At 30.7% G+C, this 22234-nt stretch overlaps 2 protein-coding genes across 2 annotated transcripts; both read right to left on the bottom strand.

The window, feature by feature from the left end:
• Window positions 1–2108: 2108 nt before the first annotated feature.
• On the bottom strand, window positions 2109–9134 carry LOC119688306. Its single transcript, XM_038102985.1, has 4 exons — window positions 8736–9134; window positions 8645–8674; window positions 2497–2539; window positions 2109–2406 (listed from the first exon to the last, which is right to left on the bottom strand). Exons 1-4 carry the CDS (start codon window positions 9025–9027, stop codon window positions 2109–2111), a joined length of 663 nt encoding a protein of 220 aa, XP_037958913.1. The 5' UTR covers window positions 9028–9134.
• A 1994-nt stretch (window positions 9135–11128) lies between these two features.
• LOC119688305 (circumsporozoite protein-like) lies at window positions 11129–11680 on the bottom strand. The gene has a single exon (XM_038102984.1). It carries the CDS (start codon window positions 11678–11680, stop codon window positions 11129–11131), a length of 552 nt encoding a protein of 183 aa, XP_037958912.1.
• Window positions 11681–22234: the final 10554 nt, after the last annotated feature.

Below are 22234 nucleotides of genomic sequence, written 5' to 3'. Positions count from 1 at the left end.
TTTATATTTTCACTCGTGAATAAATTAATAATACACAATGGATGTGAATAGAATTTGCTTAAATTAAAATAAATAAAATACGAATTTAAATATTTCGTTGTGTTACTTAAATGTTTTTTTTGGTTTTTTTTTATTCCTATGATATTTTCGCTAATTAACTAATTATGCAAATATGAAAATTGGTGGTGATTAAATAATTATCGACTCAATACATAAATAATTTCATTAGAATTTTAATAAAGCCAGCATATGTTGTGTGAGGTTTTACCAATAATTAGCCTGAATACAAATAAGTTGGCCTGGGCATGAATGGAATTATTCCAAAAATATCGATTGCAATGAAGTGCTCCGAATTGGGCTTTGTGTCAGATGAACAGCAAATGAAGTATTCGAACTCAATGAAAATAATTGAAATACTTAATATTTAATAGTAATTACAACTATTAAAACTAACAAATTAGTTTGAATTCCTATGTATATGTTACTTGATATGTAAAGTACTTTGTAGTTAATTTTATTGAAGATATGAATCTTCTGAATTGTGAAAGTAATAGACTTGAAAAATATGTAGCATTCATTTATTATATACTATGGAAGGCTTCATTGAGAAAATTCTTAATAAAATACGAGCATAAGACATAAAGTATTTCTAATACTTGACCTTGCAGTTATGTTAAAGGCATGACATTCTTAGATTAAAGACCCCACCATATATCAAAGAAAAGACTTACGTTTTTATTTATTATTTGTTTAACTACTATTTCTCTGTCATATTTATGATATATGAAGGGGCATCCTTCTTTTACCAAGACCATATAATCTCTTAATTACATGTTCATTGGGCATGAACTTTTATATTCCTTTTAACTCAATTATACATAAGTATAGTTACTTAAAATAAGTATTTTTTAGTATAGTTAACTTGTAACTGTCCTATGTAACAAAATATTGTTACAAATATGTAAGTAACCATCAGCTGAAACGAAATATTCGACTTTATTTATCATTATAGATTTTTTCAAGAGCAATAACATCAATCCAGCGATTCTCTAACATATCGATACGTCTCTTGTAAAAAGGCTTATCTTTGGTTTGAGGTCAAAGCGTTTCTTTTGTCTATGACTTTTTCATTGAACATATATCATTTTCCTTAGAGCTTTTTTTTTTAAGGTCTGGAAACAGATCATAGTTGATGGGAGCTAAAAAGTGCATGCAGAAGCCACTTAAAGTGTGACTCCTGCCATTTCGCTATTATAACTAACGACCTGTAATATGGTACATTGCTTAGACAAAAGAGTACTATTTTCTTTTTCATTTAGGTTAATATTCTGGCGAGTTTGTCCTTCGAACGCATCAATAGCTGTACATAATATGCGTTATTGATAGTTTATCCTTTGTCAAGGTTTTCGATGAATACTATGCCAAGTGCTATTTTGATCACTTTTTTGCTATTTTGATCACTTTGAATGGCTTTTACCAGTTGCTATTCATTTAGCTCATTAATCTTTTGATTCCGTAGTAAATCAGTGAGATAATAAATAGAGAATCAGTGAGATACTGCATATATTAATACAATCTTCTGGAAGTTTGTATAATACGTTTTTCCAAGTTTCCACTGATACTTTTTCGTCCCATTTGATATTTGGTTTTATACGTAGACTTTTCATTTATGAAGAAGAGATATCTTCTTAACAGAGATAGAAATTGAGATATCTGTTATATCTTACTGATATATATACTAAAGCAATAACCTGTTCGATACTTGTTCTTATTTTCAGCAGAACAAAGTCAACATCATTAGACACGATTTATACCAATGCTTGAACATATATATTCGTTCAGTTCTATATAGGTATCATTCGTTTACATTTCAGTACATGTCTTCGTACTTAGTATGCCAAAACTTTTCATCCGTCAAGGATAAAGTGCGACATCTTGAATATTTGAATAGTTTTTATTATGTTCCCACATCTATTAAAATATACATACTTTCAAAATTATTTATAATTTATTAGTAACAATCAGTTATTGACTTGAATTTAACAATAATTTTTATATATTTTATAATTTAAAATTTTCTAAAATAGAAATAAATAATAATATGTGATTTATTCCATTTTAAAGATAAAAAATGCCATTTGACCGAGGTAAAAATATATAACGCGATTAGATTCATGTGTACAATAAGCTCCAAATTTGGTTCCAACAATGACATGCCAGGCTTTGCCGTAGCGGTCATCCAATTCAAAGCGCATAGCGGCTGCTATTTCATGTTCCAAATGAAAATTGTCCAAAGCTTCATTAGCTAACTGAATAATCATCTCCTCCATAGATTCTGGCATTTCGACAAACTTAATTACAGCATAACGCTCTACAGCGAAGCGTTCTTTTTCGAGTGTCTTACTTCTAAAATTATAACGGATTTGGATATTGTAATTTATTCGCAAAGAAATACAAAAGAAAGTATATTATTATGTATTTGTACTTTGGTCTTACCCATCTTCTCCAGTAGCCTCTCCACCTTCAGCTTCTGCTTGTTCTGGTAAGTGTTATGGACAATAATGTTGTTAATAAAAAAATGTATGCAATTTTAATATAAGACTAAAGTTATCTGGTATTTAAGAAATGGCCTTAACTTATAATAAACAAATTGTCTAAAGGATATCATATCCAACGTCCGATCAACCGATGTCGGATGTGGTAACTACTAACATATGTGGATAGTACTTATCTAATAGCCAGATTTAAGTCCTAATTACGGGAGGGGATTCTGAGAAAAAACATTACACTGCATTGATATAAAAATTAACGAGTTCTGAATAAAAGTAGTTATAATAAAAACAGTAATATTATAACCACTAGAATCGAAGAATAAAGCTTTACCATTGCAAAACACTTTACATATATGCGATCGAATGTGGCATAAGTTGAGCCAATAATGTTAGCAAGATAAATTCTAGTTAGGCGAAGTTGAGCCAATAACGTTAGCAAGATAAATTCTAGTTAGGCGAATTTACGCAAATGAAGTATATAACGATACATTTAAGCACCTGAATAATCGAATTCTAGATAGATGAAAAAAATTTGAACTTTACCAAATTTTAATCTGAGGTTTGTCGATGAGAACTGAATTCTTAGAGATATGACTTGAAGTAGGAATACAAAGAAAAATGAAAAAAATGTATAAAAACGATATTTGAAGTTGCCTTTAGAATGAGGTATTAAAAACCTTTCTAAAAAAGTGTATATTGTAATTATAAAATTGTCTAAGTTTAAGTCTGAACCTAAAAATGATGATTAGACAAGTTCATTCAACAATATGGATATTGTATGTTAACTACAATACAATTTAAATTCGGAGTTGCCAATACAATGAAATTGAAGAAACTTACTCTAAAAAATTAATATTGTTATTACAATAAAAATTCTATGACATTGTCTTATCGGGTTTACTTAAAAAAAACGGAATTTGGAAACAACTATAATACATCGTTTTTAAAAGCTATTTTAAGAAAACGGGTATTGCTACTACATTATAATACAGAGCCCAAAGATTTGTGGATTCAGTGAATAAGAATGGAGTGGGGAGGTGTGTAAAAATAATGACTTAAAACGTTTTTTTTAAAAGTGAGGATATTATAACTACAATACAAATAAAAACGCAAGGTTCGCGAAATACAGTAAATTAAAACAGAATTTGGAGTTGCCAATACAATAAATCTTTAGATCTTTATTTTAGAAAACGGGTATCGTTACTACAATACAAGTCCTAAGACTAAGTATTACTGAGTCCAGTAATTAAAACGGAATTTGAAGTTGTCAATGCAATAAATCTTTAGATCCTTATTTTAGAAAATGGATATCATAACTAGAATACAAGTCCTAAGACTAAGTATTACTGAGTCCAGTAATTAAAACGGAATTTGAAGTTGTCAATGCAATAAATCTATAGATCCTTTTTTTAGAAAATGGATATCGTAACTAGAATATAAGTTCTAAGACTAAGTATTACTAAGTCCAGTAATTAGAACGGAATTTGAAGTTAAAAACTTCAAGAAACTTATTTTAAAAAATAGATATTGTTATTACAAGTCCTAAATATAATGCATACCAGGATAAGTAAATCAAAAGGGAATTCGAGTATATCTATACATTGTCATATTCAGGACAATATAGTAGATATTGCAACTACAAAATTAATTTATAGTCTAAATTAAGCCGAGCACATAAGTAAAGCAATTTATGATCTTATACCATAGCAATGGAAAATCTTAGATGATTTGGGTACACTCTGCTGCCATCAACCATGCGACAAATATCATTTTGATAAGATAAACGGCTGTTGTGAAAAGTAAGAATAATATGATTTAATTTCTATTGAAGACGAAACCAAATGGGAATCAATCCTCAATCAAATTTGATGAAGTATTATTTACAGCGTAAAGGAACTTAATAGCAAAATATTTTAATTTGCTCATTATAGTGTTTATTTTCACAGTTTCTATAAATAACGTTCCTAATAATTAGCAATAATATTTTCTCATTTAGTCTTTCCCATTACAATAAAACCTCATTTAAAATTTCCAGCTCGTTACTCATACATTTTCATTTCTGTTCACTACAACGAATTGCTTTCATGTTCGTGTCATTAAAGTTGTTAATTGTAATTTAAAATTAAATAAATTAATAAATCAACTGTCAAATGTTTAAAATCATTGGAAATTCACCTATGAACAACAGTAACAGTAACAGCAACTAAAATTTGATTAATTACATTTAAATCATTGCGCCACGGGCGAACGCTTGCCAGACCGTATAGCATACACCGTATACCTCATACAGCCTGCCTGGTCGACATGCTGCGCTCTACAGTCAACATAAACAAAAGCTCAAAGTTATGACGTATTGAGCTGTGATTTGTGTTGTGCTGTGTAATGCCTTGCGGTCTACTGTGCTCTGTCAACTTTAACAAAAGCGTTCATGCCGTTCAAACCGTTCATACCGTTCATATCGTTCATATCGTTCATGCCGTTCATACCGTTCATACCGTACATATCGTTCATACCGTTCATACCGTACATATACACCGTCATACACACCGTCATCGACAGCGTCGTCTAGCTCATAGTTCACAGTAGCATTTTGAATTTAAATTAACACTTTGATTGATTTTATTAACCGCGGTGACAATTAATTCATAATTTGTTAAAATGTTCGTAGCTTCTGTTGTGTTGGTTGACACTTTCGTCGACTGTCAGTTATCGACTGTAACCAACGTCAGGCTTATGTTTTGTCACTAATAATAGTTGGTCGTGGCCGCCACTTTTGCACACGTATTGACGCATCGGCATTGAAGCGCATACGCATATAGTACCACCATATGTGGAGCTGTTAAGCGGCTGTCAGTTTTGGTGTTACACCAAAATTGATATTTTAATTCATTAAAATTTCAAATGCTGCACATACATCCGCACCTGGAAAGCATACTATGTTTCGCCCAACAACTCATACCTATCACTTTTGAGGTTTATGTTTAGATGAATTGCTTATTTGAACACTAATTTTAATTACACAGACGAATTACGCTGCTACCGATATCGGTAGCGATATCGACGTAGATATCGATATGTGTCTTGGGAAACTCAACCCGTCGGAACAAGCGACAACATACCATAGTAGTTGAAAAGGTGTTGCATCAATACTCGATGCAAAATTGCAATTAGTGAAATTATTACTCATTTAATGGTATTGTCGCTTGTCATCATTGTCGCTTGAGAAAAAGTGATTATGAAGTTTTATTTTATAAAATGAAGTGCAGTCTTCCATTTAAGTGCAATTGCAATGATTTGTCGTTTCCATTGATGCTTCTTTCATTTAATTATGCATTTATTATTTTATGCAATTAATTATCTCACATAGATAAAATGTCTTTGATAAAGACATATCACTTAATTAAACGGATTATCATTATGAAATAATAAGCTATTGTGCAAGTATTATATATGGGAGACGAACCCTCACCACACCCCATATTTGTTTTGTGGTGAGGATATTATTATACTATAATGCTATTCATTTGACTTAAATTTACTAAAATTTATTTATCATGTTATATGTAATATTAACCAATCATTGCAATTATTTTTTTTTTTTTACACACATATTTTACGATAAAATACATATTATTTGTATATTTTTTATGCTCTTTCAATTATTTCATTTTTATAATATTATAGCATTTACCTTTAGTGTTTTTTGGTTTCAATTGTAATAGTGTACCATATATAGGATATTTTGTTCTAAAGAAATGCAACTGCGGAAAGTGATGTGTTCTTCTGTTTTTGGATATATTTCTCTTTGATACTCTTCTGATTATTTGCTTAATGAAATGCCAGTTAGTGTGTAAAGCACTTGTACTCAATAGTGTCGCTGACCACATGGGTGCTCCACTGTAAGCAGTGATCCATTGAATTACGTTAATGAGTTATTCACGTAATTTTAAAAAAGTGTGTTTTGAAGTCCAGTATATCTTTCTGATGGCAAACATATTGCATTTAATTTAAAAGACACAGCAGTTCTGAAGTACTGACTATTACTATAGTGTTTCGTTTTCCGGAACTACCTAGGTAATACGTTGATCGAACTATATTATCAGTAGTTTCACAATTTAACTTCTAGAAGCCCAACATAAATAAATATTGTATTTGTTTTATGAAAGTGCAAGTCTGAAATAGTTAGTTAACATCCATAAGATCGAACGATTTCAATGACTTTCATGTAATTTTCCACACCCTGGACTCTGAAGTCTTCTGGTGTTTATTTTCATTTCTAATAAACCATAAGGAATTTGCATACTTCTCGATACAATATTTTAATAATTTTAAGAATTTTTTGATGATGGATGTAGCAGCATTGTTATAGGACATACAATCATACAGTACAGTTAACGTCTCATTATTAGCTAATAAAGCATAGTTTTTTTTTTGCACTCCACTCTTTTTGTATTAATGGATTCTGAGCATCTAGAATTATACTCTCGATGTTTTTGGACTCAGTTTTCTGACTTTATATTTTTTAGACAAGAGTAAAATGAAAACCTTAGTATTTTATTTTATTTTATTTCCCTATTCTATTTTCACAATATTGACCTTTATCTTTTTTCAGTTATAATTCGTACGTCTTGAAATGAAAATAACTTTTGTTTTTTAGAGTTTACTTTAATTTCCCACCTTTGGTAGTATCTTTTCATCTTATGCTTAATGCAGCTATCGTCAGCAAATAGCGGAAATTAGCTTATAAGTCCTAAAACTAAGTCTACTGTGTATAATTTACACAATAAAAAAGGCAATAGAGAACATAGTGGGATACCTAATTTAATTTTCTTTATAGATGAAAAGTGGTTTTGTACTTTCACCAATTAGATAACAAGCTAAGTAAAAGCTTTATAATTTTAACTGGAGTATCACAATTCTTTTGTTTAACGATACTCTGTATTTCGACTAATTCTGCAAGTAATCAACCTTTGTAGGCTAATCCCTTGTTCTCTTAGGATATATTTTTCTTTGATAGCCTCTATTTTGATTGGTATTGAATATTTTACATACTATTCCCATATAATTTTATTCGTTTCTTGCATGAAGAACTTACCCATCATAGTAAAAAAAAAAAAAATATAAAAAATTATAGGTTATGTGTCATATATACTTCAGGCACATAACACAACTAAAAAAATAAATCATACCGAAATAATTTCAAAGGTCTACATATTTAGAATGGGTAATACAAAGTAATAAAAGAAGAAATGACTACATGGTTTCCAATATATTTTATGATAAAACTTCTGTGTAATTCAATGGAACAGCAACTTTTAAGAACGCCACATTTTTCGAATTAATCTTGAATTTATGTTAGGGTCAGCTTTTGTGCGAAAAATGATTGAATGAATGTGAACCACGTAGAATCTTAATCGATTTTCGAAGAACAGCGTTCTAATCAAATCAATACTTTGTTATATATAATCGTGATCTTTAAGTGCAAAACTACAAAATATTCTAATCAAGATATTCCGGTATTTTTAGTTCTGATCTCTACCTGCAAAAGGTAGCAATTTGATGCAGATGAGGTGGAAACGGCTACGCGATTAAAGTGAAGTTTGTTAATTTTCTAAAAAGGAAATTCATAAGAAAATGAAGTGCTCTTGTAGAAAAGATTAAAAAAAACTTAAAGATGTAGTTTGATAACATCAAAAATGCAAAATAAGATAGCAAAAAAATGATTTTATTTTTTTCATAACTAGTTTTGCTCATCACTAATGAAAAGAATTAATCTCTTCAGTGGAAAATCGTTAATATACGTAAAAATATGTATTTTAATAAAAACTTGAACAAACTAAAATTTTAGGCAAGATTTGATTTAATTCTCGAATATATTCTACTTCAAAACTTTTTTTTTATCCTTAAAAACATTTCCGTGAGGCGCCTTCAATTGACAAATCAAGTAATCTTTAGCGCATCAATGTTAATTTGGAGAAGACTTGGAGGTGATTGAGTTTAGTATTATAATAGTTTAGAAATATTATAATCTTTTGCTAAATGAAATTATATAAAATGTAACTCTTACTCTACCATTAACTTTTCGAACTTACTTTTCTTAGCCTGGATATTCCGGAAACGTTCTATACAAAAATTGCTATTATATTATTAAGTTAAAATTTCTTATGTGAACTAAAAACCGACCTCGACGAGTTAAAGGTTTAGCTTCACCTTCTTCTCCTTCTTCCTTGTCTTTATCTTTTTGTTCCTCACCTTCCTTAGCCTCACCACCTTCACCAGCAGCTGCACCAGCTGCCGCACCAGCAGCCGCACCATCTCCAGCTGCTGCTTCTCCAGTAGCTGGAGCAGGTGTGCCGGTTGCAGCAGTAGCAGTGGTTGCAGTAGTGGGAACACCACCTGCAGTATTTACAACAGCGATGGTAGTTGTTGTGGTACCGGCAGGAGTAGCAGAAGTTCCAGGGGCTTCTTGATCCATTTCAAGCTTTTATATAAAACGCTTTGATCATCGAAAATATATATTAAATATTTGATTTCGTTTGTATGCGAAAACAATTACAACTTTTACGGATTTTTGTTTTTATATTTGATTTATTCAATATATATATTACATGAAGTTTGCCTCCTTAGTTAAATAAACTAAATAAAACTTTATTTCAATTGTACTTATGTAAAATAGTTTAATATTATATATAGTTATATAAATATATGTCTAAAATTATATATGTCTAAAATTATATAAATTTTATATATAGCCTAATAGAGATAAAATTCCGGTGGCATCCGATTACATCAATAGACCATTATTGTTTACGGTTTTATTGTGTACTTTATTCAGATGGCTCTTAGAATTTCTGTATGCTTAAATAAGTGCGATTCCGTTATGATAACAATTCATTATTAGCGACTTTGTTCTAAATACCATTAACAGGAGTTTCCAGTTTTCTACATTTTCATATAAATCAATTGATCAAACTTTTTTTTAAATATATCCATGTAATTTCAATTAGGAATATACTTTCTTCTTTATTTTTACTTGATGAAACGCGAGCAAGAGTCTAGAGCATTTTTACTCAATAGTGTCTCTAATCACTTAAGTGATCCACTGTAACCAGTGATCCATTGAATTACGTTAATGAGTTATTCACGTAATTTTAAAAAAGTGTGGATTGAAGTCCAGTATATCTTTCTGATGGCAAACATATTGCATTTACTTTAAAAGACACAGCAGTTCTGAAGTACTGACTATTACTATAGTGTTTCGTTTTCCGGAACTACCTAGGTAATGCATTGATCGAACTATATTATCAGTAGTTTGACAGATTAACTTCTAGAAGCCCAACATAAATAAATATTGTATTTGTTTTATGAAAGTGCAAGTCTGAAACAGTTAGTTAACATCCACGGGATCGAACGATTTCAATGATTTTCATGTAATTTTCCCCACCCTGGACTCTCCACTGCACTTCAAGACCAAATGGCGCCAAGTACTTTTTGACCAATCAAAAATGTAACACATACTAAGAATAATGAATATCAATTTGAAACGTAACATTTTCTCATTTGAATGAACCTCCTTAATTATTATGAATTACTTTATTACTTTCAAGAGTATTTGATATCCAAGAATACGGTTACGCTTTTTCCACTTTTTGTTTGCACTCGGGTTATTAATACTGTGATGGTTATCTATGAATATTGTTCAGCTATCTTTCTTATTAGTTGATAGAAAACTAATGTGTAACTCTAAATCAATCTAAATGATCAAAATAAAAATATTAGGAATTATAGGTCGTATAGCACTTATATGCTTCAGAAATATAATAAAACAAATAACTAAGGAACTAAAAGTGAAAGTCGATAAGAATTAGACAAACAAGAACATAAAAATATTCACTTGTTAGTAAATACTGACATTGTTTCCAATATATTTTATGATAAAACTCCTGTGTAGTTCAAAGGAACAGCAACTTTTTAGAACGCAACATTTTTTGAATTAACCTCGAATTTTTGATAGGGTCAACTTCTGTGTAAAAAATATCTGAATGGTTTTGAACCATATAGTATCTTCATCGATTTACGAAGAAGAGAGTTCCTAATTGTATCAATATTATTAATTTTAGTTTAGATCTTCAACTGCAGAATGTCCCATACCGAGATCTTTAACTGCATAACTATAAAATATACCGATGCTTATCAAATATACCGATGAATATCTTCTCGGTATGGAAGATAAGCATGTTAAAACAGATGAAGTAGAAATCACAGCGCAGTTGAAATGAAGTATAGAACGTTGTCCATAGTTAAAATATAGATTTATTTGCTGACAACCAGACTTATTATTTTGCCTTATTAATCTCCTATAAAAATGTATGAGTTTAAGTAGTAATTACCCAATTTACTGAATTTTTGAAAATTTATGTATCAATAGAAAATTTATAAAAAATTAAAGTGCTCTTATAAAAAAAATCAAAATTAAACTTGAAGATATAGTTTGATAACATCAAAAATGCAAAAGAAGTTAGCAAAGTACCCTCTTTTGTAGAAGATCGTTTATATACGTAAAAAGAAATATATTATTAGAAACTAGAACTATGATTTAAAGGTTTCGCTTCTCCTTCTTCCTTGTTTTTACCTTTGTGTTTGCCACCGTTCTTACCCTCATCACCTTCACCAACACCTGCACCAACAGCTGCAACAGCTGTCGCACCAACAGCTGCACCAGCTGTCGCACCAGCTGTCGCACCAACAGCTGCACCAGCTGTTGCACCAGCAGCAGCACCAGCAGCCGCACCAGCAGCCGCGCCAGCTGCTGCACCAGCTGCTGCACCAGCTGCCGCACCAGCAGCCGCGCCAGCTGCCGCACCAGCAGCCATACCAGCAGCCACACCAGCAGCCGCACCAGCAGCCGCACCAGCAGCCACACCAGCAGCCACACCAGCAGCCACACCAGCAGCCACACCAGCAGCCGCACTATCTCCAGCAGCAGTTATTCCAGTAGCTAGAACCGGTGTATGGATTGCGGCTGTAGTAGTATTGACAGCACCTCCTTCATCACCCGCAATTGATGTAGTTACAGTTGTCGTGCTGCGGGTAGGACCAGCACATTTTATAGGGATATATTGATCCATTTGAAGGTTGTATATGAAGCGCTTTGATCATCAATAATATATATCAAATAGTTGGTTTCGTTTGTATGCGAAAACAATTACAACTTTTACGGATTTTTGTTTCTATGTTTGATTTATTCAAGATATATATTATATGAAGTTCGTATATTTTTTAAAATATAAGTGCCTCCTTGGTTAACTAAACTAAATAAAACTTTATTTCAATTGCATTTATGTAAAATAGTTTTAAATTATATATTGTTATATAAATATATATAAATTTTATATATAGCCTAATAGAGATGAAATTCCGGTGGCATCCGATTATATCAATAGACCATTATTGTGAACTGTTTTATTGGATACTTCATGTAGATGGCGCTTAGAATTTCTGTATTTTTAGATAAGTGCGATTCCGCTATGTTAACAATCCATTATTAGTGACTTTGTTCTAAATACCATTAACAGGAGTTTTCAGTTTTCAAATAAATCAACTGATCAAACGTTTTTATCCATGTAATTTCAATTAGGAATATACTTTCTTATTTATTTTTGCTTGATGAAACACGAGCAAGTGTCTAAAGCATTTTTACTCGCATCCATTTGTGGACACAGAATTACAGTATTGATGCATTCGAACGCATAATGATACTTAATCATACCATATCCTTATTGTTTTTTTTTTTTGATTTACTAACATAAAAAGCAAATTAATTACAATCAATTACAAATTATTACAATTACAATTACAAATTATAATTTAAAAACTTGTAATTGAGTGGTGATATCTGAAGATGTCATTAATCCACTATTGTTAATACTTTCGCTGGGGGTGTCATTGAAGGTGACATTCCGACTTTTTACTTATTGAAATAAATAATGCTCAATTGGGCTATCAAATTTTCATGGTTAATGCGTTTATTCTGGGTACCATTGATGACGATATTCCAAGTTGCTTTATTTTTAAATAAGTAGCATTCGATCATACTAGCAAAAAACAGTGTATATTTCAGAGAGCACGGGTAGTTAACGGATTGAGCTCTAAAGTTTCTTTTCACCAAATTTTTTATTAAGAAAGTTATTGAGAGAGAGGTTTCGAACAGTAGTGAACTACAGCAGCAAAATTTTTTTTTAAATTATTTTAATTAGTTGAATTTTGGGCTGTATGGTCAGCTGTTTCGAGTATTGTCAAACACCCATTATCAGTGATCTTGGAAATAATTGTTGTATTTAATTATTGATAAATAATTTTTTTTGAGACTGAAAGTACCCAGGGTTGAATTCGTACTCTGCCAAATTTGAAGCTCAGAGTCAGTTCTGACTTGAACTTGACTTCTGACTTGGCCTGGAGTTTTGTTAATTTGCTATAAAAGTTTATTAACAGCTTTGGAATAACTGAATTAATTAATTAAATTTATATTTTTGATTGTTAAACTTTAATACTAGAAATAAATAAAGTAGAATAACATACTATTACTAGAATACTGAAGTTATTGATTTCCGTCTGATGTTGAAGTTCTTTATATACATTTTTGATTCAACATGGATTTTAGATATATATTCTTTAATAATAACGCTGCTTGGATGTACGTCTTAGTATGATGATTTATCCAACATTATTTCATAAAAAGTTTGTGTTGTTTGACAGATTAATTATTATCTTTTTAAGTCTCAACCAAATGAAGACCCTGTGTTATTAACTAAACGTGGGTTTGATTTTATCAATGCAACCATATAAATCCTTCAGAGTTACACCTTCCAAAAAATTTTGACAAACGTAGTTAACACATTTTACCCGTATTTCCCGTTTAATTTTTATTTATTTTATTGATTGAATTGCCTTAAATTACGTTAAGCGCCCTCGAAGGCATTAAGTCTCATCAAACCTGATTCATAATGTTTAACCTGCCAGTAATAAAAACAGTCACTGTTGTTTGTTTATTTGATTGTATATATTGTTGTTGTTGTAAAATTGTTGCTGTTGTTGTTGTATTAATTCAAACAAACTGAGTCACTTGGTTTTATTCCCTTGTCATTAATAACTTGTTGATTACATGAAGAGAGTAATCGATATGTGAAATGGGTAATGTTCATGTGGAAATTAATTCCACGACCATGTCATATTACACGATTATTTGTGATGCTGTGATGCTGTGATACTGTGATGCTGTGTGCTCGTGTATGCGATTGTGTGAATTCAAAGAATTTATCTGCTTGAGTGTTCATTATTGAAATTTCATTTGATTTATTGGATTTTAATTCACCAATTAACAAAGGCGAACGCAGATATGTGATTTCGCTGTCTTTGTAGTCGGTGTAGTCGGTGTAGTCGTTAATAGGTTTTCATAAAATTTCAGTTAATTAAGAATGCCGCATCATTAGTAATGCACACTTCACAGGAATTTGCATATTTTTAGTATTTGTCAATTAGGTTTATTGTTTTAATATTTTATCTGCGACAAAAATGTTACTTGAATTAATATTTTAACAAAAAACGACAGAATGAAGTACGAACTCAGTGTGGGAAAGACACAAGCTTGCTGAGTTGAGTCATACAATACTAAAAAAAATCGCAAAAAAATATATAAACAAAAACCAAAACAAGAAAAGAACAATATATTATTGATAAGTTTAAATACCTGAGAATAAAAAACGGATGTAGATTTAACTAACTTAAAACCTTGCATGAACAGATTAAGCGCTTAGTTCAATTCTGGCCACCCAACCACCCTCTCTATTAAGAAGTTCAATGTTGGCAACACTAACAGATTAACTGGTCAAGTACAATAAATACTTATGTTCTGGAAATGAATCACAAGATTTCTTTCATATATTGCTAGGTAGTTACTCTTCCGCTTCATTCCTGAATTTAAAAGCAGAAAGTCTAACATGTCTTGATGCTTCCCTAGGCGTATCCTTAGAGGTAACCACTTTTGCTCTCTCGATGATTGTTATGAACTGGTTACTTATCTCTGCTTTATTGAGCTTGTCAATAAAAAATACAAGGTACAGGTGAGGTATGACTTCCCGGTTGACAAGGCGCTCATATTATAAGACCAGATTTTGGCAACTGTTTTAACCCATATCGGACTACCGTGTGCTGCACCACACGACAAGTTTTGAAGAAGAAATTAAGAGTATTCTTTCAAATAAATATTAAATTTTCTTCATTTATTAAAACTTGTTTCATTTTACTATTTACTATAGAAATTTCACCTTAAAATTTCAAGCCTTAAATTGCTTGGCACTTAATGGGTTAAAGGGGCCGCACGAATACTACAAGGCTTACTGCAACTCTCTCTGGTCACTGGTATATAGGAATTCACGCAGAGAAACTATGCATTCCTTTTAATACTCACTGTAGCAGTTGTGGAAACTCACTATAAAAAAAAAATTCAACATTTTCTCTATGAATACCTAGCTTTGATCTACAGTAGAAACATATATTTAAGGAAGTACTATTTTGACAGCTTGTCAAACTGTTCATCGATTTTAATTTTAAATACTTCTCCTCATAGCTGTATTGAATTTAATGTTCATATCGAAAATTTAATGCATGAATTCTATAAAGAGTGTTAACTTTTTGCTTCCTATATCATTTATAATCATATACTATATAAAAGCCATTAAAAATCTTCATAGGGTTTACTGATATAATTATTACCAAATCGAAGATACTTTTTTATTAACCAATTCAATATGCGACGGAAAAGACAAAACATTTAAAGATACATAAGACGTCAGATATCTACTGTACATTATTTGATTCACCTTTGAACCTCTGTATATACTAACTAGGGTATTATATTCCAATATATTATATTAATAACTTATAACATATGTACAGAAAATTTTATCATGAGCATAATGAGCATAAGTCTAATACGAAACTTAATTCTATTTGCAGTAAGTCGGAGTGAGAGAGATATACATATATGTTGAGTAAACATTGGTTTTTTTATATACCTCTAACTCTTTCTTCAAAACTTGACGAAAAACAAAGTATTTTGCTATTATTATGAAATTCCTGAAAGCCTAATACTTTTCTTTTTTGCTTTTATTTTTTTATTTTTTTATTTTTTTATTTTTATTTTTAATACGATATGCGTGTTTATTTTCAAGTAAAAATATGTGGGAAAAGTAATTTTCTCTTTCTTTAGAAATTCATTCATTCATTCAGTAAACGTAAATAAGCTTGATATGCTCACCCACTAGATTATGTTCGAAACATATTCGAAGGCATTAGGTTCTTAGAAATTGAATATTTATATAAAGTGATTACTTATATAAATCAGTTGAAAAGGTTTTAGCTAGAATAACTATTTCTTCACTCTCCAACTTATTGTAAAATGACTTAAATTTTAATTTTAAATGCTTTTCTTTCTCTCCTTCTTCATTAAATTGAATGACTTTATCTGAAATATATAGAACATCAATCATATAACCAACTAATTAAAAATATTTCCTTAATTGATAGGTTTACCGAAATTGTCGTAATCTAACGAAGATACTCTTTTTATTTTATGGAACAAGCAAATTAATGTGCGACGTGATTGATTTACTTAGGGGAAACTTCAATAATTAAAAACGAGTTCGTAAAGGCACTTATATACAATAAGTGGGAGTGAGAGCGATATACTTATATGTTGTGAAATTATTCATTTTTGATATATCTTTCTCTTTCTATCTTTAAAAGTTAATGGAAAGGAAATCATTGTGCTACTATAATGAAATTTCTGAAAGCCTAATACCTTCGTGATCTTTCGTGTATGTTTGCACGCTGAAATTTGCAAATTCATACAAATCGTCAGGTTGTATGATGTGTTCGGCAACAAGGTTTGTTCGGAACATATACGAAGGTGCTAGGTTCTCAGGAATTGAATATTTGTAGGAAGTGTTTGCTTTCCTTTATTCAGTCATAAGAAAGAAAGAGACATAAATTACTTCGAATGTTTTTAGCTAACATAGTTATTTCTTCTCATTTTAACTCATTGCAAATAGGTTAAAGTTTTAATATTAATTGATTTCTCCTCATGACTAAATTAAATTGAATGAGGATACTTAAATTATAGAGCATAAATCTTATAATGAGTGAGGACTGCTTTGATCTTATACCATTTGTGTACATCTACAATTTAAAAATCTTCAAAAATTAACGATAGGCTTACCGAAATTGTTGTTGTTAGTTCAAAGATACTTTATTTATTGAAAAAAGTATACTACATGAATGACAAACATACCTATAAGATAATAGACAAAGGTAGACATCTTCTACATATTATTCGTTTCATCTTTGGCCCACTGTATAGATTAATTAAATGTCTTAAATACCAAACTTTTATATATGTCAGAAAAATTTATCATGATTCTATAAAATGTCTGGTTTTAAACTTACATATACTTACAATAAGTTAGAGTGAAAGGGATGTATTTATAGCTTATGAAACCATTAATTTTTGATATATTTTTCTTTTTCTATCTTTAAAACGTAATGGAAAGGAAATCATTGTGCTAGTATTATGAAATTTCTGAAAGCCTAATATGTTGGCGCTCTTTTGCAATAATAATCGGGTTGCAAATTACCAATATATTCTAAAGTTTGCTTTGTTTGCCATTTACATGTATGTATGTTCATTCAGAGGCTAGAACTATTTTATTGAGATATATATATATAAAATATTGCCAAAGTAAAGGTTTTATGATTACTCTATTCACACTACGCAAGCTAATGTTAATTGTTCTTAAGTTGTTGCTGTTTTACATATATTTGTTGTTTTCAAATTCTTTAACAACCTTGTGACTCACAACGTTAAGGAAAAGCCTATTACGATTTTACTCAAAAAAATGTTTTTTTTCTTTGGTCGTCACTTGTACTTTAGAAAAGTTTTTGCTGAAATTTTCGCATTATCACACAAATTGCTTAAGTTGCCCCTCAACTGAGAGTCGCATATCTGAGAGAAAGTATAGAATATAGAATGCATACTTAAGTCTCGTTCCACAAAAAAAAATTAAGTTTAGAGTGTGAATTGACTTTAATTGTATTTAAAATAAGTATTGAGATTTTGAAATGAATTAAGTGGGTTCGGTATGTGCTTTATTCTGCATAAGAATAAATCTTCAGATGTTAGCTGATTATATTAGCAGCAAGGATATAAGGATTGTCGCAGAACATGAAATACCATATATCTCTGGAAACTATTAAATTTCATTCAAATATCCAACAGATACAGTAATATCTCGTATAGTTATGTGCTTCCGTGAAGATGTCGTTGATACAAGTTCTATAAGCTTAATATGTTCATAGATCTTTATTATATAAAATTATTATGTATTTCAATATTTTTTTTGGTATTGAAACTTTTCTATTATATAAGTTATGGGTTAAGAGTCATACAATATTTGCATAAAGAAAGTATTTTTGAGTGTAGATACTTCGATTTCGACCGGAATAACCCTATATCGTTAGTTAATTAACTTTGAAATAGAGAACTAAACATGTCTTAAATTTAATATGTTTTCAGATATAAATATGGATATAAATAGGTATTTTTTTTATAATAAATTATGTAGACATATAATTTTACTCAGAAAGTCGATTGGATTCGTTTAAAGCCGTGTGCAGCCTTGTGCACTGGCAACTCCATAAAGTGATTATATGTTATTTATATATTTTTTTATTTTTATTAATAAATTTATTTTAAAAATAAATATAAATAAATCTAAAGTTATGATTTTCAAAAAAAAACATGATATCTCTGCGGTGCATCTCGAAGAAAGTATTAGATTTCTCCTTATTAGTAAAAGGTCAACTTGTATACAGATGCCTATAATCTTTGAGTCTTGCTATCTTTTATTAAAAAATTCAGCACAGGTAACATAGTACTCAGAAGTCATGATTCAACGATATGCTCTGACTTTGCTCAGACCGGGGACTCAGACTAGACAAATATTGAACTGCGTCGACATTTCGTTGAGAGATGTGTAGCAGTCAAAAACCGACGTGGATGTAAATAGGACTGGGTTCAAGGACTTTAAAGCAGCTTGACTTTCTGATAGTATACACTTCCAAAGCAGCTACATTTAAATCTCTAATTCGTAAGTAAAAATGATATTTATAAAATTTGTAATATTTATAGATTTGCAGGTATATAGACTGTCTGTTAGTATGAATATATTCCTATTGAATGTGTCATACACTTCCAGAGCAGCTACATTTGGATTTCTAAAGCAGACATAAATATAACTTTTATGAAATCCATAACATATATTACGAGTATGAGTTAGTTGATTCGTGCTGCCATGAATTTTATAGATATACTCGTATATTCTGAAAAATTATTAATGAACGAAAGCATAAAAAAATGAATAAAAACAACAAGGAACTTAAATTATTAAAAGAAATTTCATGTCAATTCTTCTATAAAATTTAAACACTGAAATTTTTTTCATACGTATTTTTTTCCCTCCTGAAGTTGTTTAAATTTCTTGAAAATTCTTCAGTATAACTTGGCAGTGCTGAGAGTGGAAGGAAGACGTCACGCAATAAGATGTTTGACCAAAAACCGTGTCAGTAGATGCTGCGATGACTTTAGAGCTGCAACGCAACAAGGCAGCAATTTATAAGTATCCATAACCGTATGGGTTTGTGTACACAAGAATTTCAATGCAAAAAGTCGTGGGAAATAATGCGAAGACTTTCAGCTTTTATACTTCATCCACTTTCCAAATAAAAGAATCTTAGTGGACTGGAGTGCATTGGAGTGCAGTTAACTGTGTGTGCTAACACATAATCAAGTACATCGATGAAGTTTGGCTGAAGTTAAAAAAAATGGTATTCGTATTATTTTGATTTTCTCTTCTTTGCCCTTTTGAGATTCTGCGGTGGTTGTTATTGTAATATCCATGGATCTAAGTTTCTGCTGCATTTTTGTGTAATTGCACATAAATGTGTCATGCGTGCATATTTGCGGATGGCAATGTTGATAAGGCATTGGTTAGTTACTTACAGATAGTTAACGTTCACGTTGTATATGCGTAGCCTTCTGCTGCCAGCAAACGTTAACATCATTGTCTATCCAAACGTCGGGATATATAATGCGGAAAATAATAACTTGATTTTAAGATGCAATTTAACATTTTGATTAAGATTTTTTCTTGTCGTTCAAGAACCGCATACGAGCGCATATAAGTAATATACATATATATATTTTTACAGATTTTTAATTCGTTAAGTGCATATGACTGCGCGCTCTTCCTTGTTCCCAAGTGCGTGGAAGGTATAAAAATATTCATTTTTACTGGTCAAATATTCAGATGAATGACAATACATACTAAGGAAGAACATCTCTGTGATGAAAATATCTGTATGAATATCTATATGCATATCTATATGAGTATCTGTGTGAGTATCTGTGTGAGTAACTGTATGAGTATCTGTATGAGTATCTGTGTGTGCATAAAGTAAGAGAATTGAACATGTTGAACGCAAGGAATGTTGATTAAACTTTTTTTCTGGCATATTCAGTTTTTATTGTTTGATTTTTGCAGCGTTAAAAGCAGCTTCTAAATTTAGTTCATTGCTTTATGACTTACTGAAATTACTTGCACTTGACTTTCCAAGTCAACGTTACTGTGTGATTTAATATCACTTAACTGAGTAAGTTGGACATGCGAAGTTGCTCTGTTCCTATATCACCAATTATTCCACTCCAACTATTTTCTAAATGCCATTAAATATAATAACTGCAGAATCAATTAATGTATCTATTTTTAGTAATCAAAGCAGTATTATTAGATGCTCAAATGGCTTGCACAAGAACTCGTTATATTATAAATTATCTCGCATTTCCTTAGTTGAAGTAATTACGGATAGGCACGTCATTAGTTTCGTAAAATATGTTAATATTCTTTATATACTCCAGAACGCATAGTTAAATTAGATATCTAGACCTGGCACATTTACCACGTTAAGCAAACACATATGCAACTAAAATCGAAGATGAGAAGCTGCCCTGGTATAGGAATCAGTAAATGCATCTTGGAGGTAGGGCCATCTGTGCTCATCTATGTGGCACGCAAGAAGGTATGTCTCTTGCTGCATGTAGTTTATCTTTAAGTTTTTTTGTCTCATTTAGAGTACCGCAGACTAGAGTTGTACCGGTGTTTCAGCATAAGAATTGTTTGCTCTTTTTTACTGGGTTCTTTTTAAATAGCTCTTATAGTTAATGCTTACAGCATATTGTCATAGTATCTAACGGTGCAGCAAGACACAAAACTTCTGTTATATTGATGCAACGTTCTAGTATCAAGTGAAGAGCAAACGCGAATATCCGGAGATAAGTTGCATAAATAGTAGAATATTTGGTAAAAATCCCCTTCTGGTACAAGGGAAGTAACTAAACCATAAGAGCGTGGAGTATTACTTCTTCCGTAAGGAAATAATTATGTATCAGCGAAACCAATTAAAAAATAAAAGCGAAAAAAACACAACTTATTGCATAAGAAAACTAAATAACTATATATGTGAAGGAAGTAGAATTGTTTGAAATATCGAACTGTAGCAAACAAAAAAGCTGAGGTATGAAATATGGAACTTGGGCAGCTGATGAGGTCAGAAGTATGAGTTCTGCCACTAAGAGAATAACGCACAAAACTGATAACACAAGAAGTTCAACTTCTGGGAGATTTAGATACAATTTATAATACATAAAGGAGAGGTAAAACTTTTTGGTTGAGAAAACTAATTAAGCTATAAACGCGCGAAGGATAACTTCTTCCACTACGGAACTAAAGCAAATAAGGAAATTAAGTCAACAAGTTGGTTCTTGTACATTACATTGTCTCATTGAGTTTAACATATATTTGTTATTGTAGTTGACTTAGTTTGTATATATTTCCATGTTTCAAGATTATAGTGGGTCTGTTCCACAAGTTGCTTGTAGTGTTGTTGATTAGCTACGAGTACACACGAGTGCGTCTGGCGACTGTTGACACCAGACTGACTTAAGAGAAAGCTATGAAATTGCTATGAAATTTTGTGTGAAGAGCGTAAAATGATATTTTAGGTGGCTTGCGATCTCAGTTGTATTTTATTCGTATTTTACTGCGAACAGTCCTCATGTTATCAGAAGTCAATATACGCCTAATAGAACGTATTCAATCTCATTCTATTGAATGCACTTTATTTCATATAATGTACCTATTAGCCTTCAGTCGTTCCTTCTAATATTAACAAAAACTTTGGCTGTCAATAGAAATATATGTAATAAAAATGAAAGTAATATACAGCAACAGTTAGAATAAACCACTAAATCATTAAAGTTAGTCTATATCTCTGGTGTTAGCCGGAAATTTTACTCGATATATTTTAGTCAGATTTTTAAGGTATATGTAACAAAATTGATGTATCATTTATCACAGCAAAAAGCTCCAAAAAAGAATAAGATATGTTTCTAGATCAACGTTTTAAGGAATAAAAAGATATTCCTTAATAGATGTGGAAAGTAAAACGCGATGGTTTTTGTTTTATTATTTAAAAATGAAAAACTTTTTTTGCCAGAAATTTCTTTTATTTAT

Source organism: Teleopsis dalmanni, chromosome X, assembly GCF_002237135.1.
Source record: "Teleopsis dalmanni isolate 2A chromosome X, ASM223713v2, whole genome shotgun sequence".
NCBI lineage: Eukaryota > Metazoa > Arthropoda > Insecta > Diptera > Diopsidae > Teleopsis > Teleopsis dalmanni.
The sequence above is the reverse complement of the archived record's forward strand: the minus strand, read 5'-3'. Positions and strand labels throughout refer to the sequence as shown.